At 50.0% G+C, this 16,366-nt stretch overlaps 1 protein-coding gene across 1 annotated transcript; it reads left to right on the top strand.

Moving 5' to 3' along the window:
• Window positions 1–710: 710 nt before the first annotated feature.
• LOC121438088 (prokineticin-1) lies at window positions 711–6,229 on the top strand. The gene is made up of 3 exons (XM_041638319.1): window positions 711–782; window positions 3,104–3,229; window positions 6,110–6,229. The coding sequence occupies exons 1-3, from the start codon at window positions 711–713 to the stop codon at window positions 6,227–6,229; spliced, it is 318 nt and encodes a 105-aa protein (XP_041494253.1).
• Window positions 6,230–16,366: the final 10,137 nt, after the last annotated feature.

Genomic DNA, 16,366 nt, shown 5'->3' with positions numbered 1-16,366 from the left:
ACAGCGAAGACTCACTCACCAGCCCACAGGTATTTGTATAGAGCCCGTTAGAGAGCAGACCCGCCTGCGTATCGTGAGAAGCAGTAACATCATGGATGTATTTTTCCTTGCTGTATTCTGTCTCCATTTTGGGAATTTTAACCTTTTAGAGGTCAGGAAGAGATGCCACCTCAACCTCTGACTTCTCAACCAACTCTATGCTGAATCCAGGGTAAATGCCGACTCAAAGCTTGACCATTTAAGTGTGAGAGCATAAACATGTAGGCTGCATGGTTCAGTGTGGGTGAGAGGAAATCAATGCTGCAAATCTCTTAATTCATTACTAAAGCCATTCCCCTGAACGAAGCAGCGAAGAATGATGCAGAGACAGAAATGGATAGCAAGCGAATTGCATGCCACTGTTGGAAGCGTGGTGCTCCCGGAAGAGTTAGAGCAACTGTCAAAGTCCCCCGATGTGTCCATTTTTATCAGTTCTGATGGTGATGCAATGCTGTTAGAGAATCAGGTCTCATCTTCGCTTCTGAGCTCATCTGAATAATGCCGGAGAGGGGAGGGAGGAGCGGGATGAGACAGCCCTGGACCCGACTGTATAAATTTGAAAGAGGTAAGGGCGGGACAGCCTGGCCTTCTCAGTTTGCCCAGTGCAAGGCAGGGTGGAAGGAGGTTAGAGGCACCGGAGTGGGCAGTGTTTGTCTTCACCCCAACTGATCATGAGAGGTACCGTGCAAGTCTTCATCGTGTTCCTTCTAGCAACTGTGTCCCACTGTGCGGTGATCACAGGGGTAAGTTTCTAGTCTTTTCCATAGGCTTGGGTTGGGGGCGGAGAGCAGGGTTCTGCACGGACTGTGAACTGAGAACCAGGAAGGCGCTGCTGCTCCAATTCACCTAAGGCAAAGGGATTTGGGAGGTGCCTGGGGGTGGGGCTGCATATAATCTGCAGATGGGTCAGACTTCACTCTGATAGATAGAGTTGGGTCTTGAGAAGTTGTATTTAAATATAAGATTGTTTAAAGTACATTGGGAGGGCACTGGGATTTTGACATCGAGTCTTTAGTACAATGAAGATTCTTGGCAGCGTGCCATAGGAAGTTCTTTTACAAGATGGATTCGTTCCCCCTTCCAAGTCCCATTTGTCTTGTGTACACCTTGGTTTCAATCTACGTCTGGCCCTCTTGTCCATGTTATTCCAGAGCGTGCTGGTGAGGCTCAGGACAGAAGCACAGAGTCCCGCATCAGGTCTACTTTTGCTGTTAGGAAGAGTGCGCCAAACACCCTTTATCCTTTAGTGGGCCCCTAGGGCAAGATGGGTGCCACCAACACCTCCTTTCACCCTTTAGTGGGTCCCCAGGGGAAGATGCAGAGAGGTCTGGGGGTGGTGAGGCACCCCTTAATAAAGAGCACAAAGAGAGAAGGATTGAGTTAGTCCAATGCAGTGAATGAATGGGGTGAATTATGCCCAGATGAACACTTGGTCAGAACAGTGTTGGGGGGAAGGAATCTGGGAGTGCTCAGCTCCCCCATTTCCCATGTCCCTTTGATGTCCCTCTTCTGACTCCAGAAAGACACCAGGTCCTTGAAAAAGATTTTACGACCCAACAAACATCTCCGCCCATGCAATAATCCAAATCAGACCAAATCCAACCAAATTAGAAAAAGCCCAGGTTTAATGGATGCCAGTGTTCCCGGGTGGCCCCCCATGGATGGAGACAGGAAGGAAGACCGGAAAAACCATGGAGAGGGGAAAGGAAGACCAGGAAGACCATACGTTTGTTCTCTGGGTGGCAGTTTAAGTAGCCTATGGGAATGGTCTTGAGCCTCTCTGGGGAGGGGTCACCCCTTGGTGGGCTTTCTTGGAGGTGGAGTCTGGACTGCAGCAACTCTCAGGGCAAGGAGCTTGGGATGGAAAGTTTCACCCAAACATTTCAGACTCCTTGGATATAGGGGTGCTCAAGGGCTGGGGTGAAGCCTGGATCCAAACATTCCAGACTCTTTGGGTATAAGGATGTTAGGGGCTGAGGTGACGCTTTCAACCAAACAGTTCTGATCTCTCCACACTCCCTTGCACCTTAGATGATGACAATCCAGGCTGTAGGTCCCAACCTCCCAGAGTGCCATGCCTGCCACCTGTCAGGAGAGAAGAGTCCGGGAGGGTCCTACTTCCCTCACCCTCAGTGTTCAGGGTGCTGGCTTAGGTGTGAGCCGTGCCCCTGCTGGGTTAGAGAGTAACTGCTGGTGACTGCCACCTGTACCTTCTCTGGTGGCATCCTGACCTCCTCACCTGGAAAAGTCTGGAGCTTCCAACTCCTGTCATGGCCCACGCTGGCAGCCTGAAGGTGTTCTGTGGCTTCCTACTGGAGAAAAACGAAACTCAGCTTCCAACTTCAACTCTGAAGCCACTTGACCTCTGTGCCCTGTGGCCAGGTTGGCTATTTCTCCATTAGGCCCTACTTGCTTTCTTGACTCTGGCTCTGGGGTAAAGTGTGCTTGTTTGACATTTCCTTATATAGGCATTAACCCAGCAGGTCCAAGCAGCCCAAATCAGAAGGATCCGTGTCAGGAGCCCAGAGAGGCCAGCAGAGAAACATTGGGGGAGATACCTGTCCACCAGGCTCCTGTGGGTTAGGTGGTGGGAGATGTGCAGAGAAGCAACTGATAATGCCTTCTGGAGGACAAAGATTCTTCCCTGAGATAACTTAGCAATGGTCATTCAGGGCTTTGGACCATCAAGGATTCCCCTCCCCTCCCCTCCCCTCCCCTCCCCTCCCCTCCCCTCCCTTCCCCTCCCTTCCCTTCCCCTCCCCAGGGAGTTCTAATTCAGTCAAGTGTGCTGCTGTTGACTGATATTTGAAAAGCCGAGTCTTTTAACAGGCCTTTTCCGGGGGGTGGGGACCGCCTTGCCTCTGAGTTGGGCTGGTTCCCCAGGTTGAGGTCGGGTACTTTGCTAAGACCGAGTGTCCTGCCAAGCAGTGGTGTTTCAGCCGTGAGTCCTGTTAATCCTGGGCTCTTAGTCACTTCCTCCAGACCCTGCCACAGATGGCTTAGCATTCCTTTTCCTTTTTCCCTTGGGTGGCACTAACAGGCTGGCCCCCTCTCTCTCCTGTAGGCCTGTGAACGAGATGTCCAGTGTGGAGCAGGTACCTGCTGTGCTATCAGCCTGTGGCTGCGGGGCCTGCGGTTGTGCACCCCACTGGGTCGGGAAGGAGAGGAGTGCCACCCAGGAAGCCACAAGGTACTCTGCTGGCACTGCGTGGGCATGTGTGTGAACGAACATGGGCATGCGTGTGAACGAACATGGGTATGCGTGTGAACGAACATGGGCATGCATGTGAACGAACATGGGCATGCGTGTGAAGGGGCATAGGTATGCATGTGAACAGACATGGGTATGCACGTGAACGAACATGGGCATGTGTGTGAAGGGGCATGGGCATGTGTGTGAACGAACATGGGCATGCATGTGAAGGGGCATGGGCATGTGTGTGAACGAACATGGGCATGCGTGTGAAGGGGCATGGGCATGTGTGTGAAGGGGCATTGGCAAGCAGGCAGGGATCTTGGAGCCTGGATCCAGCTTAGAGCAGGGAGTCTGAGGCTTCTGATGATGATATGCAGAAGATTAACACTGCGCCCTTCCAGTGGATCCAGCCTGACCCAAGGAAGGAAAGCAGACAGCCCCGGGGTCGCGGCTCCAGGCAGCAGCCTTACCTAGGCCTGCAGCTACTGTTTGGACACTGGTTTGGGTGGTAACATTGTCCACTTGTACCCTCTAGACAGGCTGGAGACACAGTTATGGTTTGACCTTTAAAGCATTCCTGGGTTTTCATTAGCAAGCTGAGGAACTACAGCAGATTATGTGACTTGCTCAAGGAGCCGTCCTGAGACAGCTGGGACTAAAATGGAGTTTTCTGAAGTCAACCAGAGTCCTAGGCTACTGGTAAAGGGTACAGCTTCTTTGTTTTTGTGGAATGGTGACACCAATCACACAAGCTGCTAGCCCTTCAGGCCAGCCATCCTTAGCTGTTATGTTTAATGGGAGCAGGGTAATTAACTCTGAAGTGATAGATTTCAAAAGATTCTCAAATACCCTTTGCTTTTTGGAACAGAATCTAAGAACACAAAATGGCCCCCTATATGGTGTTGAGGCTACAGCAAAGAACTTTCTCGAAGAGGGATTTCTTCTCTGTGCCCTAAGCAGCCAACTCTGGGCACAAGACAGCCAAGAGACTCTCGGCTTTGGGAGGGTCAGGGATGTAGCTGCAAATTGTAGCCTCTGGAGGGTGGGGCCACTAAAGGGTAGTGGCTTTGCTGGACCTACAGCCACACCCAGTTCCCCTTAGCAGTCTTTCGGGATCTGTGACTCGGCTTTACAAGCTCCAGTGCTCCCTGGAGTCAGAGATTCTTCCTGCCGCCTCTTCCAATTCCCCCCAAGGCCACCGATTTGTCCCTAACCACCCCGGGCTCAGGAAGCTGAAAGCCGAACGGCTCTGCCACCCTCATTGCCTTGGGCTATGAAAGATGGCTCAGAATGATGGCTCCCGATAAGGACATCAGCATTAACCAAAAACAAATGCCGAGCACTTCCTACAGGCCATTTGTCCTCAGTAAGTTTTCAATAAGTAAATGGTCTTAGTCTTTTTATAGCTATATAGTCAGATTGGAGCTATTAACCCATTATATAGATGATAAAATCAAAGCACAGCCAGGGTAAATAGGTAGTCAGTTGTCACAGATATGGTAAACAGAAGGCCTGGGATTTGAACCCAGGTAGTCTGGACCAAGCCTCCTTATCACTCTATTTAAAACCCTCTGGGGGCTGGTGAGGTGATTCAGCAGGTAAAAGCACTTGCTATGAAAACACGGTGCTCCGAGTTCGAGTCCTGGAGCATATACAAAGGTGGAAGGACACTACAGACTTCCCAAATTGTCCTCCGATCTCCACAGGCATGCTCTCCCTCACACATATAACACACGTATAAACAAATATCCTTTCAAATACTGGGGGAACCTTGGGTGTCCAGCGGTGCTCTTTGATGTGAGCCACTGGATAAAGAGGGTGTTTGTCCCTTCACAGCTATCTGTAGGCCCTGTCCTCAGAGCTGAGGACGCCAGGGGATAAGCAGAGAGATTCAGTTACCAGAGGTGTGAGAGTGTTTGCAATCGTGTGTGTGTGTGTGTGTGTGTGTGTGTGTGTGAGAGAGAGAGAGAGACGGGGGGGGGGAGGGGGAGAAGGAGAGACAAGGAGAGAGACAGAGACAGAGAGAGAGGGGGAGGGAGGGAAGAGACAGGGAGGGGGAGGGAGGGAGAGACAGGGAGGGAGAGAGACAGGGAGAGAGAGAGACAGAGAGAGAGAGGGAGGGAGAGAGAGAGGGAGGGAGAGAGAGACTGGGAGGGAGAGAGAGACAGGGAGGGAGGGAGAGAGAGAGAGAGAGAGAGAGAGAGCGAGCAAGCATGCATGCACATGGCCACAGGTGTTCTGAGTGCTAAGCATCAGCCTTATCTGGGTTCAAATCCTAGCTCCCCCAAAAACTAGCTGTGTGCCATTGTCGTTGTCCTGCCGTTCGATCCCTCCAGGCCTTGGAGTGGTCGTCTGTAATCAACATTTTTTGTTGGCTGAGAGGAGACATTTGCAGGCCTTTCCTGTAGTAGGAGCTCGTTGGTATAGCCAATGACATTTGGGGGGTAACTTGCTGTGGGCGTGGTTTTCTCTGAGTACTGACCAGATACAACTAAGGAGAGGGCCCCACGCTCACTCTCCAGCAAGATTTGTGGTTGGTCTGCGTTGCAGCAGCTGGATTAGCGACATCTGTATTCATGAGTTTGCTCTCCATCGCACCCCTAATACATTGGTAAAGAGACTTTTGTGGGTTCTCACTTCACCTGACGTTCACCGTGGACGGATCCCAAATGGCCCTGCTGGCATTCCGCCGGCTGACCGCTGCTTTCAGGAAAGTACCTGCTACTGCGTGTAGCGGCTCAGCATCTCGGGGTCAGTGGCTCAGCGCTCAGTAGCAGGTATCCTCAGTTTCTGGTCACCCACGAACATCATTGACTACATGGAGCTCTCACAACCCTTTCCTACGGCTGATGGACTGCTTCCTTCTCTCTCTAGATCCCCTTTTCTAGGAAACGCCAGCACCACACCTGTCCTTGTTCTCCCAGCCTCCTGTGCTCCAGGTTCCTGGATGGCAGGTACCGCTGCTCCCGGGACTTGAAGAACGCCAACTTTTAGTCTGTCTGGGCTCAGAATCCCTATTGGGTGACCTCTTCTGCATTTCTTCGGTGTGATTTAGTTCCCTGCCACCGCTCCATTCCCCGCCCTGTCCACTGCAGATGTGTGAGCAGACAGGCACACCTTCTACCACGGAATAGTCCACGGGTGTTTACAGAGGAGGCTGTGACCTTGAGAAGCTGGCCAGCCCCACGAAGTTGTGACGCTGCATTCCTCCCAGTTGTCTGTCCCATCCTGCATGCACCTTCTCCTTAAATCACAGCCTCCTGGGCACTAGCCCTGGGGTGCATCACTAAGTCACAGGTCCTGTGGGGGTGTGGACCAACATGAGGAGTGTTCATCTTTCTTTCACTGACTAGCTCCTTACTGTAGGACCGTAGGTACAAAGTCAGCTTTTCTCAGGGCAAGAAGACTTTAGGGTCTCTTTGAACTAGGGGTGAGAGGCAGCTCAGAGGGTTCTGGGTATGTGTGTATTGGGGGTCTGCTAGGAAGAGCTGGGAGGGTGGAGAAGCTCCCTTGAGGAGACTTAGCACGGGCCTACTTCAACTCTCAGAGCTGAAATTTAGTCCCTTTGGGTTTATGTCAAATATTTGATCCCCGCTGGCCACATGTACCCAGTGTTAGGTAATTTGTGTCAGCAAGGGAGCTGGCAAGGCCTTGAGCCTGAATCCAGGCCTGGGAGCTTTCTCCATAGGAAGGTTGCTGGTCAGCCGACTCTTCCACCTGAGTTCTTAGTCTGGATACAGGGTGTCCAACAACACTCTGACAAAAGTTGCCTTTTACAAAGTTCTGAACGGAGCAATCAAGTTGCAAAAACAAAATCTCCTTTAAAGTAAACTGGCAATTCTGTCTTGGGCCGCATTCACAGCTATCCAAAAAACCCTAAAAGAATGTAGAATGTGGGAGACCACGTGTCGGAACTACTCTGTTTCTTAGAAGCCAAGGAGAGTTCACTGCAGTTTCTAAGACCCTGGCTCCTCTCCTCTCCCACTTCTCTGCTCAATCCTTACTCCAGAACCCATGAGTCTGGGCCTTGGCCAGCACAGGACCGTTCTGTGCCCTTGTCCCCCTGCTCTGTTGACCTGCATAGACGTTCCTGCATTCATCCCACAGACTCTTTCCTTCTGGGCTCCAGGCCCAGGTCTAGCTGTAAAGTTCCTTTCCAAGTCAATGGTCCCATGATCCTCCTTGTTTCCCGGATCTCCAGGTTCCACTGACTGCCCTTGGGTATTGATCTCCAGCTTGTGTCCCTCCCTGCTCACAGAGCAACCCTGAGAGCAGTGGGCAGCAGTCAGTGCCTCGGATGCCCCAGAAACAAGACGCTGGGGTGCCCTAAGGCTCTCCCTAGTACAGCGCCATGTTGCCCTTCTGTCCTAGCCTCAGAGCAGGCCACCTGCAGACTCATAGGGTGAACCAACAATTTAACACGACAACACTCATTTTCATGTTTAATGTAATAATTTTGAGAAATGAGGAATGACCCTCTGCCTCACTTCTCGGCTGTGGCAAGGACAAACAGCGGAGAGGTTTGGAGGCTTAGGAAAATGTATTCTTTACATTCAGTAATATGCTCTTCAGAATTATGGTTATACAAAACTCCCTATAAAGACAATATGCCCCTAACATGAATGTATTCTAGAAAAATAAGGTCAGGTGAAGTTGACAGACCAGATCCTTCACTGACTGTCCTTTGGCCCAAATCGGTCCTCTTCAACCACTGGTGTCTGGCGCCCTCTCGTGGGAAAAATGGAAGTAGCAGGTGCTTGAAGGCGAAAAGAGGACAGGTGCTTCCAGAACATAGAGGCTGAGTTCTTCAGACACACCCTACTTTGGATTCCACTGGAGGCCCAGAACAACGCTTAAACAGAAGCCTGCCTCCGGAAGGACCACAAGAACAATGTTTCATTAACACTCGGGCTCTGCCTTACCTTAGAAGTGGCTGGCTTTGGAAGCGGCTACCCCCTCCCTGCGGGAGTTTAGGCCACTTGCCGCGCGTTCCCTGCTCGCAGATTCCCTAGAGTGAGAGAGCAGATGTGGATAAGTTCACCCTTCGCCTGTCTGTGAACCCCGAAGATGTAGTAGGGTCGGCAGAGTCACCTTCAGCACCTGAGCTCCTCCTCATCGCCGCTGCTCCTTTAACTATTGTTCCCATCATCTCCACAGGTCACTAGGTAGCCAAGGGCTAGAGATCTCGCCCCTCCAGGACAAGAGGGCAGAGTGTCCGGGGATGTACACTGCTGTCAGGTCTGCTGGCAGAGCCTCCTCTGCTGTTCAGCGTGGAACCCCCCTCAGTGTGGTCCTTAGCGTTCTGAGTGAGATCCGGGTAAACGCTGGTTAGCTACTGTTCTGTGCGATTACCACCGCTGATGAAGGGGTTCCTGCAGGCAATGACCAGGGTGGGACCCAAGGAGGAACAAGAGGCTCCTAAGCCTGAAGAGAAAGATCACAGAGAGGAGAGCGGCTGCAGGGCTGGACACTGATTCAGAGTTGAGCCTACAGAGTGAACCCAAATCAGCTCTCAGACCAGCCCCAAGAGTCAACACTGAGGCTTTGTTTGAAATCTATAAAAATAATAATAGCAGACCCTGCCTTGTAGATAAAGAAGCACATGCTGGCCTGGGGCACACTCTGGGTGTCTTCAGGGATGTTTTCTCAGACCAGGGATTGGCAATGATAGCAAGGAACGGCCCTGGTACAAATAGGTCCTTTTCATTCCTGATGAGTAGATAAGATATCCAAACAGGGACTATTTCTCAGCCCTAAAGAGAAACAAGGTACATACCTGCTTAATAGCATAATAGAAATCACTGGATGACAGAGTGTGTCATAGAAGGCCACCTTTGCACAATTTCATTTATGGGAAATGTCTACAGCAGGCAATCCCACAGATAGAGAAAGCTGATCACAGTTGGCTAGGAATAGGGTAGGGTGAAGGCAGAAAAATGTGGAGTTAAGGGGTTCAGGGTTCTTTAGGGGGTGACAAGAATGTTCTAAAATTAAACCGTGGAGGTGGTTGTATAACAGTCAATATCTCCAGCATCACTGGAGTGTGCAGTTTATGAGGGTAGAGGATGTGCTGAATGAATTATAGCACGGTAAAGCTAATTTTAGAAACTTTGATTGACAGCTAGGACTGTAACAGAGAGAAACCCTGTCTCGATAAAAAAAAAAAACCAAACTAAACAGAAAAACCTTTAAGATCCCCAAAGTTGACAAGAAAAAGGAGGAGAGGAACAGCATCCCCCTGCAGGAAGGATCGGGTGTGGTGTGGTGAGACTCTCAGAATCTCCTGTTGGGGAAGGTGGGCACTGTGTGTTGCAAAATGGCTTGATTGCCCTCCAAACAGGAATAACCATTTTCTAATGGTTAAGTAACACTCAGATTGTGGTGGGAAGGAGAATAAGAACCTCATTCACTAAAGCTACATAGAGCATCTTGTAACGCAAGCTACATAGAGTCACCGTCCAAACCCTGGGGGTTCTTCATGTGAATTCCGCCAGCTGGGGTTCAAGCATATTAAAAAGTGCATCTGCATTGAACGTGTGTGCCTGTTCTCATTGTTCTCTGAACAGTACATGTGACTGTGCGGCGCTGTGCTGTGTTAGATTTTGTAAGTGGCCTAGGAAGGGTTAAGCCTGTGGGAGGATGTACATAGGCACACATCAATCCCATGCTGTTTTCTGTAATGGACTTGAGCACCCTTAGGTTTTGCTATCCACTGAGGTCTTGGAACAATCTTCTGTGGTTTCCAAGGGATGTTGCTATCTTGCCTCGTACTGGGAATCTGTGGCTTTCTACCCCAGGCAATGTCTTTTTTTAAAAAAAAATATTTATGTATTTATTATGTACACAATATTCTATCTGTGTGTATCTCTGTAGGCCAGAAGAGGGCACCAGACCTCATTACAGATGGTTGTGAGCCACCATGTAGTTGCTGGGAATTGAACTCAGGACCTTTGGAAGGGCAGGCAATGCTCTTAACCACTGAGCCATCTCTCCAGCCCCCCAGGCAATGTCTTGAATGGAAGTTTTGATGCTGCAGAGTCCACATGAGATCAGTAGCACAAAAGCACTAGCCTATGCTTGGTAGGGCAGGGCAGGGTTCCAGTTTGTTGTGACTGTGGTGTCTTTAAATGAATACAAGGGTTATTTTCCCCTTCCCTGCACTGCCCTGCTCACCTTGGCAGGAGCAGAGAATCTGATACACAGTTAATGGGCATCAAGTCCACTCTGGAGTCCTGGGATTGTTTGTACCCTGTTAGAATTACACCGTGCATGGCGAGCCCTGAGCAGGGACAAGGCTATGATATATGAAGCATATCCTCTCTCACCCTGCTTCCCAGCTGGGGTTGTGTAGCCCCAGAAGCCCAGAGCCATTAGACCATGGAAGCACAAAAATTTCACATGAGTGAGAGTGAGCTCCCCTGAACGACTTGCCCTTCAACACATGTAAAGAAAAGGCCACATGTCTCCACTCCGTGCAGATAGCACTGCTCCAATCTTCCCTATCTCTCCTGCTCGTCTGGGGAGAATAGCATAAGGCTTGGGTACTGGGAAGATCATGTAGCCCAGGTCACACTATCACGCTAGGCATGCGACTCAATATCCATCTCCCTGAAAGTTACGTAGCCCCAACTATCCTGGAACTCATTTATGTAGTCCAGATGGGCCTCACACTTATGGCAATCCTCCTGCCTCTGCCTCTTAAATGCCGGGATTGCAGGTGTGACCCCTGTGTCAGCCTAGGCTGCCTGCCTAGGCAGGGAGATGCACTGATGGACAAGGAGCTGTGAACATGCTTCTGACAGAGAGCCAGAGAAGAGCCCTGAAATCTGTCACAAGAGCAAAGCCCAAAGGTTAAGTAAATGAACAAGAGCTCCTGCCTCTTGGGGTTGCAGTGAAGATGAAATGGGAGTGTATGGAAATGCCCAGGTTGTCATCCACCACGTGGAAGCGGCATGAGATGGTCAGTTCTTCTTCTTCTTTATGAAGACATCTTGAAGAGTCAGCACTTGGCTCCTCAGCCCAGCCTCTGGGGATTTTTGTGCCACGCCCCTCCCTAAACCATGGGAGGTTGGAGGTCTATCCTGAGTGGAGGAAACTGAACAGTTGGGGAGGATGGGAAAGGTTTTGGGTGCATTTCAAGGGCCCCAAATATGAAAGAACTTAGCAGCCAGAAACCCAGTGTTCATTCCTTGCCAAGTTCAAGTTCATGCACAGGTTCCCGATAATAGCTGTGATTAGAAGGGGATGTACGTGCTCGCCGTATCTCTGACCCCACCCCGGCGTTTCCCAGATTGTGGGAAACTCTATCAGAACACATTCCTTGAACAGCCTCAGCTACTGTTTCCAGGTATGGCAAGCAGCACAGGGCGGATTCTGGGGTTAGCAGCAGGGTTCAGTTGCAATTACCAAGCTGCTCAATGAGCCCTTGAGCTGGGACTCCCACGTGGTACTTCTGTGCTTTCTGCCTTCATAGAAGCCTTACCTCAGCATGTCAGTCAACCCAACCGCTGGAGAAATCAATTTAGCAAGTAACAAGAAAATCGATGCTGCTTTGCCAAGAGCTGAGGCAGCTGCCATTGGCTAAAACCCCGGTCTGTGCATGGACTGCATCTTAAAACCAGCACAGCTGCTGGGCTAGCTCACTCCGGAAGGCCTGAGCTGTGCAAGGAGGATGCGATTTGATTCCCACGGTCAAACAACCAACAGCTGAGTGGTTATGGTGCTGGGGAGTCAGAGTAGGCTGGCCCTTGGGGTTAACTAGCCAGTCAGCCAGCCTTGCTAAATCAACAAGCCCCGGTAAAAGTGAGAAATCTCGCTTCAGAAACAAAGTGGAAGGCCAGCATGGTGGGTTTGTGTTCACGTCTGACAACTGTGGTTTACACCTTGGATCCCACAAGGTGGTGGGAGACAACCAACTTCTGAGAGTTGTCCTTGAGCTTCCATGAGCACAATAGTGTACATGCACATGTGCGCGCGCACACACACACACACACACACACACACACAAATAAAGAAAGAAAAAAATTTAAAAATAAACAAGACAGAAAGCAACTGAGAAAGATACTGTAATGGTCTGCTCTGCCCCTTTAAGAGACAAGCCATGCCTACTCCCTCCCCTGTCAGCCAGCCGAGGCAAGCTGATCTTCAGCTTCCAGCCTTCTCTCTCTCTCTCTCTCTCTCTCTCTCTCTCTCTCTCTCTCTCTCTCTGAGGCAGCTTCTGTCTCACTCCCTTCTCCCCCCTCTGTCTCTGCCTCTCTCTCTACTCTTCTTCCCTTCTTCCCTTTTCCTTCCATAACCCACTAAATAACTATCCAACTCTCTCTATATGGTGTGCCTATCCATCTGTCTCTCACCCACTGCATGGCTCCCTGCCTGGGACCAGCCACCTTTGGAGACCTGCAGCATGGTCTCGTGGTATACACATCCGTCTGTCTCTCCTCATGGGACTGGCTGCCCCGTGGAGGTCTCTCACCCACCACGTGGCTCCCTGCCTGGGATTCGCTACCAGTCGTGGCCCACTGCAGCCACTTGAGGAACTGTGCCACCCTTGCCTGAGACTGGCTGCTCTCAGGACCTGCTGCCCGCTGCCTGTCACCACTTTGGGGACCTGCGGCGTGGTCTCATGGCCCGCAGCCCCCTGCAGTTACTTGGGGATCTTCAGCATTTTACTTAAACCATAACAGATACCCCAAGTTTGACACTGGTCTCTACACACATACACACATGTGAACCCCATATGAGTGCACACACACGCATACACACACTAAGAAGTACCAGGATAGTAAAGAAATAACGTGGCATGTGCCTTCCTCCTCCTTGATGTTTGAGCTCACGTAGCCCAGGCTGGCCTCAAAGCTCGCCTTGTACCCCAGGTTGTCCTTAAATTCACTTTATGGCCAAGGATGACCTTGAACTTCTAATCCTTTTGTCTCTACCTCCCAAGTGCTGGGATTACAGGGGTGTGACAGCACATGGGGATTTCTTCTTTTCTTTAATGTTTTAGACTTTACCCCAAATAGACCCATCCAGTATTTTATTTCTCATGGCAGCCCCCTCCAATCTGTGAACTGCCCCAAGGAGCCAATTAATTCAGTTCTGGTGAAGACTGTGAGAGAGGCTGTTTCTAATCCCCACAGTGCAACAAGCCTTATGTTCAAAGCACTTACGCCGGATGCCAGCTAGGAAGTTGAGAGGGAAACAAGCATTGTTATAAATTAATGCTGCTGGTGATTAATATTTGATATTTTTAACACATATTCATCTCAGGAAAAAGCCCTCCTTAGCATAGCTGAGCGGTGAGCAGTGTGTTCACTGGTGTGGACTTCCTGAGCCTCTTAGGTAAGGATCTCCAGAAGACAATAGGTACAGTCTAATGTCAGAGTCTCTGGTGTGCGATGGCCCAGCCAGATCTGCAGAGCTAAAAGCACTTGTGGTTGGGCCTGTCCTCCACAGCCTCTCCCTCCCCATCCCTTCCTCTCTTGGAGAGCCAGCCCCCTAGTTGATTCTATCATGTCCTGGGGGCCCAAAGGCATTTCTTTAGTCTAGGTTTTGTTGAGGGCCTGTAGCTGGGTTGTTGGGGCAGGGATTTGCCCTACCTATCTTATTTTGTCTGTGTAATAGAAAAGTTTATGCTTATTCTTGTTTCAAAGGTGCATGTTTGCCCCCAAATCCACATCTCTAGTGTTTCTTGGAAAGTGGCAAACCCTGGAATCTCTGTTTTGGGCTGTCTTCATGGTGTACTCCCTCAGTTAAGTTCACAACATGAATTCTGCCAACCCCTGAGTGTGAGGGGGAGGGGTCTTACCTCTTCTAGGATTTTCTCACATTTTTTTCTCCAATATCTTGAAGCTGTCATTAGTAAGATCCTTTGCCTCCTTGGTTAAATTTATTCTTTCTTTCTTTTTAAAAAGCTATTGTGAAAGGGATCTTTTTTTTCTTGATTTCTTTCTGGGCAAGTTCACTGTTGGTATAGAGAAAAGTTACTGCATTCTTGTGTATGTATGTGCAGGTGTACATGTGTTCATATGAGTGAAGGTGCATACATATGTTTGGATGTGATGCATGTGTATGGACATGTATATGGAGGCCTGAGGTCCACCTTGGGTTTTACTCCTCAGTACTCCACCTTGTTTTGTGAGACAGGATCTCTGATTGGCCTGAAACTCAATGAGTAGGCGTGGCTGCTGGGCAAAGGAGCTTCAGGGATTCACCTTTCTCCATTTCCCCAGTGCTGAGATTACAGGCATGAGCCACTGTGCCTCCATGCCCAGCTTTTTATGTGAGTGCTGGGGGGTTGAACTCAAGTCCATCATACTTGCTTGCAAACACTTTATTGACTGAGCTTTTCCCTGGTCCCCTGAGTTTTGTAGGTTGACTTCATGTCCTGATACTAAGACTTGGAGTACTCTGTTACACAAGAGTGCTCCCCACTCAGTGCTCCCACCTTGTTCCATGGCTGTGAAGAGACACCATAACCAAGGCAGTTCTGACAAGAGAAAGCATTTAACTGGGGGCCTACAGTTTCAGAGGTGAAGTCCATTATCCCAGCAGGGAGAGAGCATGGTATGGCAGGGATGGTGTGGACGTAGTTGAGATCTGTATCTTGTATCCTGATTTGCAGGCAGAGAGAAAGGAGAGGGAAACTGGGCTTTTGAAAATCTCAAAGCCTGCCTTCCTCCAACAAGGGCACCCCTCCTAATCCTTTTAATCCATTTTGAATAGTGCCTCTCCCTGACTACAAACCTATGGTGGGTATTCTTATTAAAACCACCACAGCACACTTGTTTCTCTGGTGCTTTTTAGAGCAGAGGTTCTCAGTTCTCTGAATTTGACAGGACCGGCTAGGTTTGTCAGAGTAGCCTTTGTTATGTCGAGGTGTGTTCTAATAGTCTGAGTGTCTTCAGGACTTTCATCATGAAGAGATGTTGGTCTTTGTCCAAGCCCTTTCCTGTATCTGTTGAGATGTGTGATTTCTGTCCTTAAGCCTATTCGTGTGCTGTGCTGTGTTCATTACATATGTTGAACCAATCTTGCCTCCCTGGAATGAAACCAACTTGATCATGCTGTATGATCTTCTCTGTGTGTTCCTAATTCAGTCTGCAAGTGTTTTGTTGAGAATTTTTGTTTCTACAGTATAAGGGATGTTAGCGCTTGAAACCACATGACCGTATCAATATCATTGCTCTTCCTTTAGAAGAAGAGACTGAGGCATGGAGGGGGAAGGAAATAATTTGCCCATAGTCATAGCCCCATGTAGCTGACCCTGGATTCAAGGCCACAATGGCCACACATGATTTTTCCTGCCACCTTGCAGTGTGTGTGTGTGTGTGTGTGTGTGTGTGTGTGTGTGTGTGTGTGTAGGGGCAGGGGGAGTATTCCTTTGAATTTCTTCTATTAGACCCACGTGGGCTCACTCTGTCTGTGTCTAGTGCAGACTCATAGAAGATGTTTAAGAAACTGACCTCAGCTGGCTTTGTCCCTGCGGGAATCTGAGTGGAGAACAAAGCCTCGTGCTGAAGAAGGGGTGCCCTTGGGTCCCGAGTTGTTTCAGCCGCTTCGTGAGTCCCCAGATGCGAGCCGTCTAGACCGAGGTGATAGGCCTTTGTGCCGTGCCAGGTCGAGAGCGCTCGCCTCTTATCATGGTCTGTCTTAAAAGCCTTTTCTCGATTGTGGCTTACACCTGCAGATAACCTCTCTCAGCGGCGCTGTGCTCGATGGGGCTGTGTTCCAGCGCACACTGGAATTTCCTCAGAGGGCTGCCAACTGTGTGAACAAATAAAAGACAAATAACACTAAGGGATCTTTGATTCTCGGTTTTGTGGTCGCCTTCTGGTGGGAGAGGTGGTTGCACCTAACACCGATAATCATTGTCCTTGAGAGGTTGTACTGGGTCAGGCTGGGCCGTTGGCAGCGTGGAGCCACAGTCAGCCCTTCCCCCACACCTTCCTGAAGGTGCTCCCTCAGAGGGTCTTAGTGCTGAATATCGCAGGTTGGGCCCACTGCACATACTGTGGCTGTCTCAAGGGGCGCCTGGAGGCTGAGAAGAAAGACTTGGAAGCAGTGTTAGTGTTCAGGACACTTCAGACCTACAGGCCTCTCTGAGTTTCTGTCTCCTCATCCGCAGTGTGCTGT

The sequence above is a fragment of the Microtus oregoni genome, unplaced genomic scaffold, assembly GCF_018167655.1.
Source record: "Microtus oregoni isolate MIOR12 unplaced genomic scaffold, Mior012 000054F_ref0000373, whole genome shotgun sequence".
Lineage (NCBI taxonomy): Eukaryota > Metazoa > Chordata > Mammalia > Rodentia > Cricetidae > Microtus > Microtus oregoni.
This window is presented reverse-complemented; position numbering and strand designations above follow the sequence as displayed.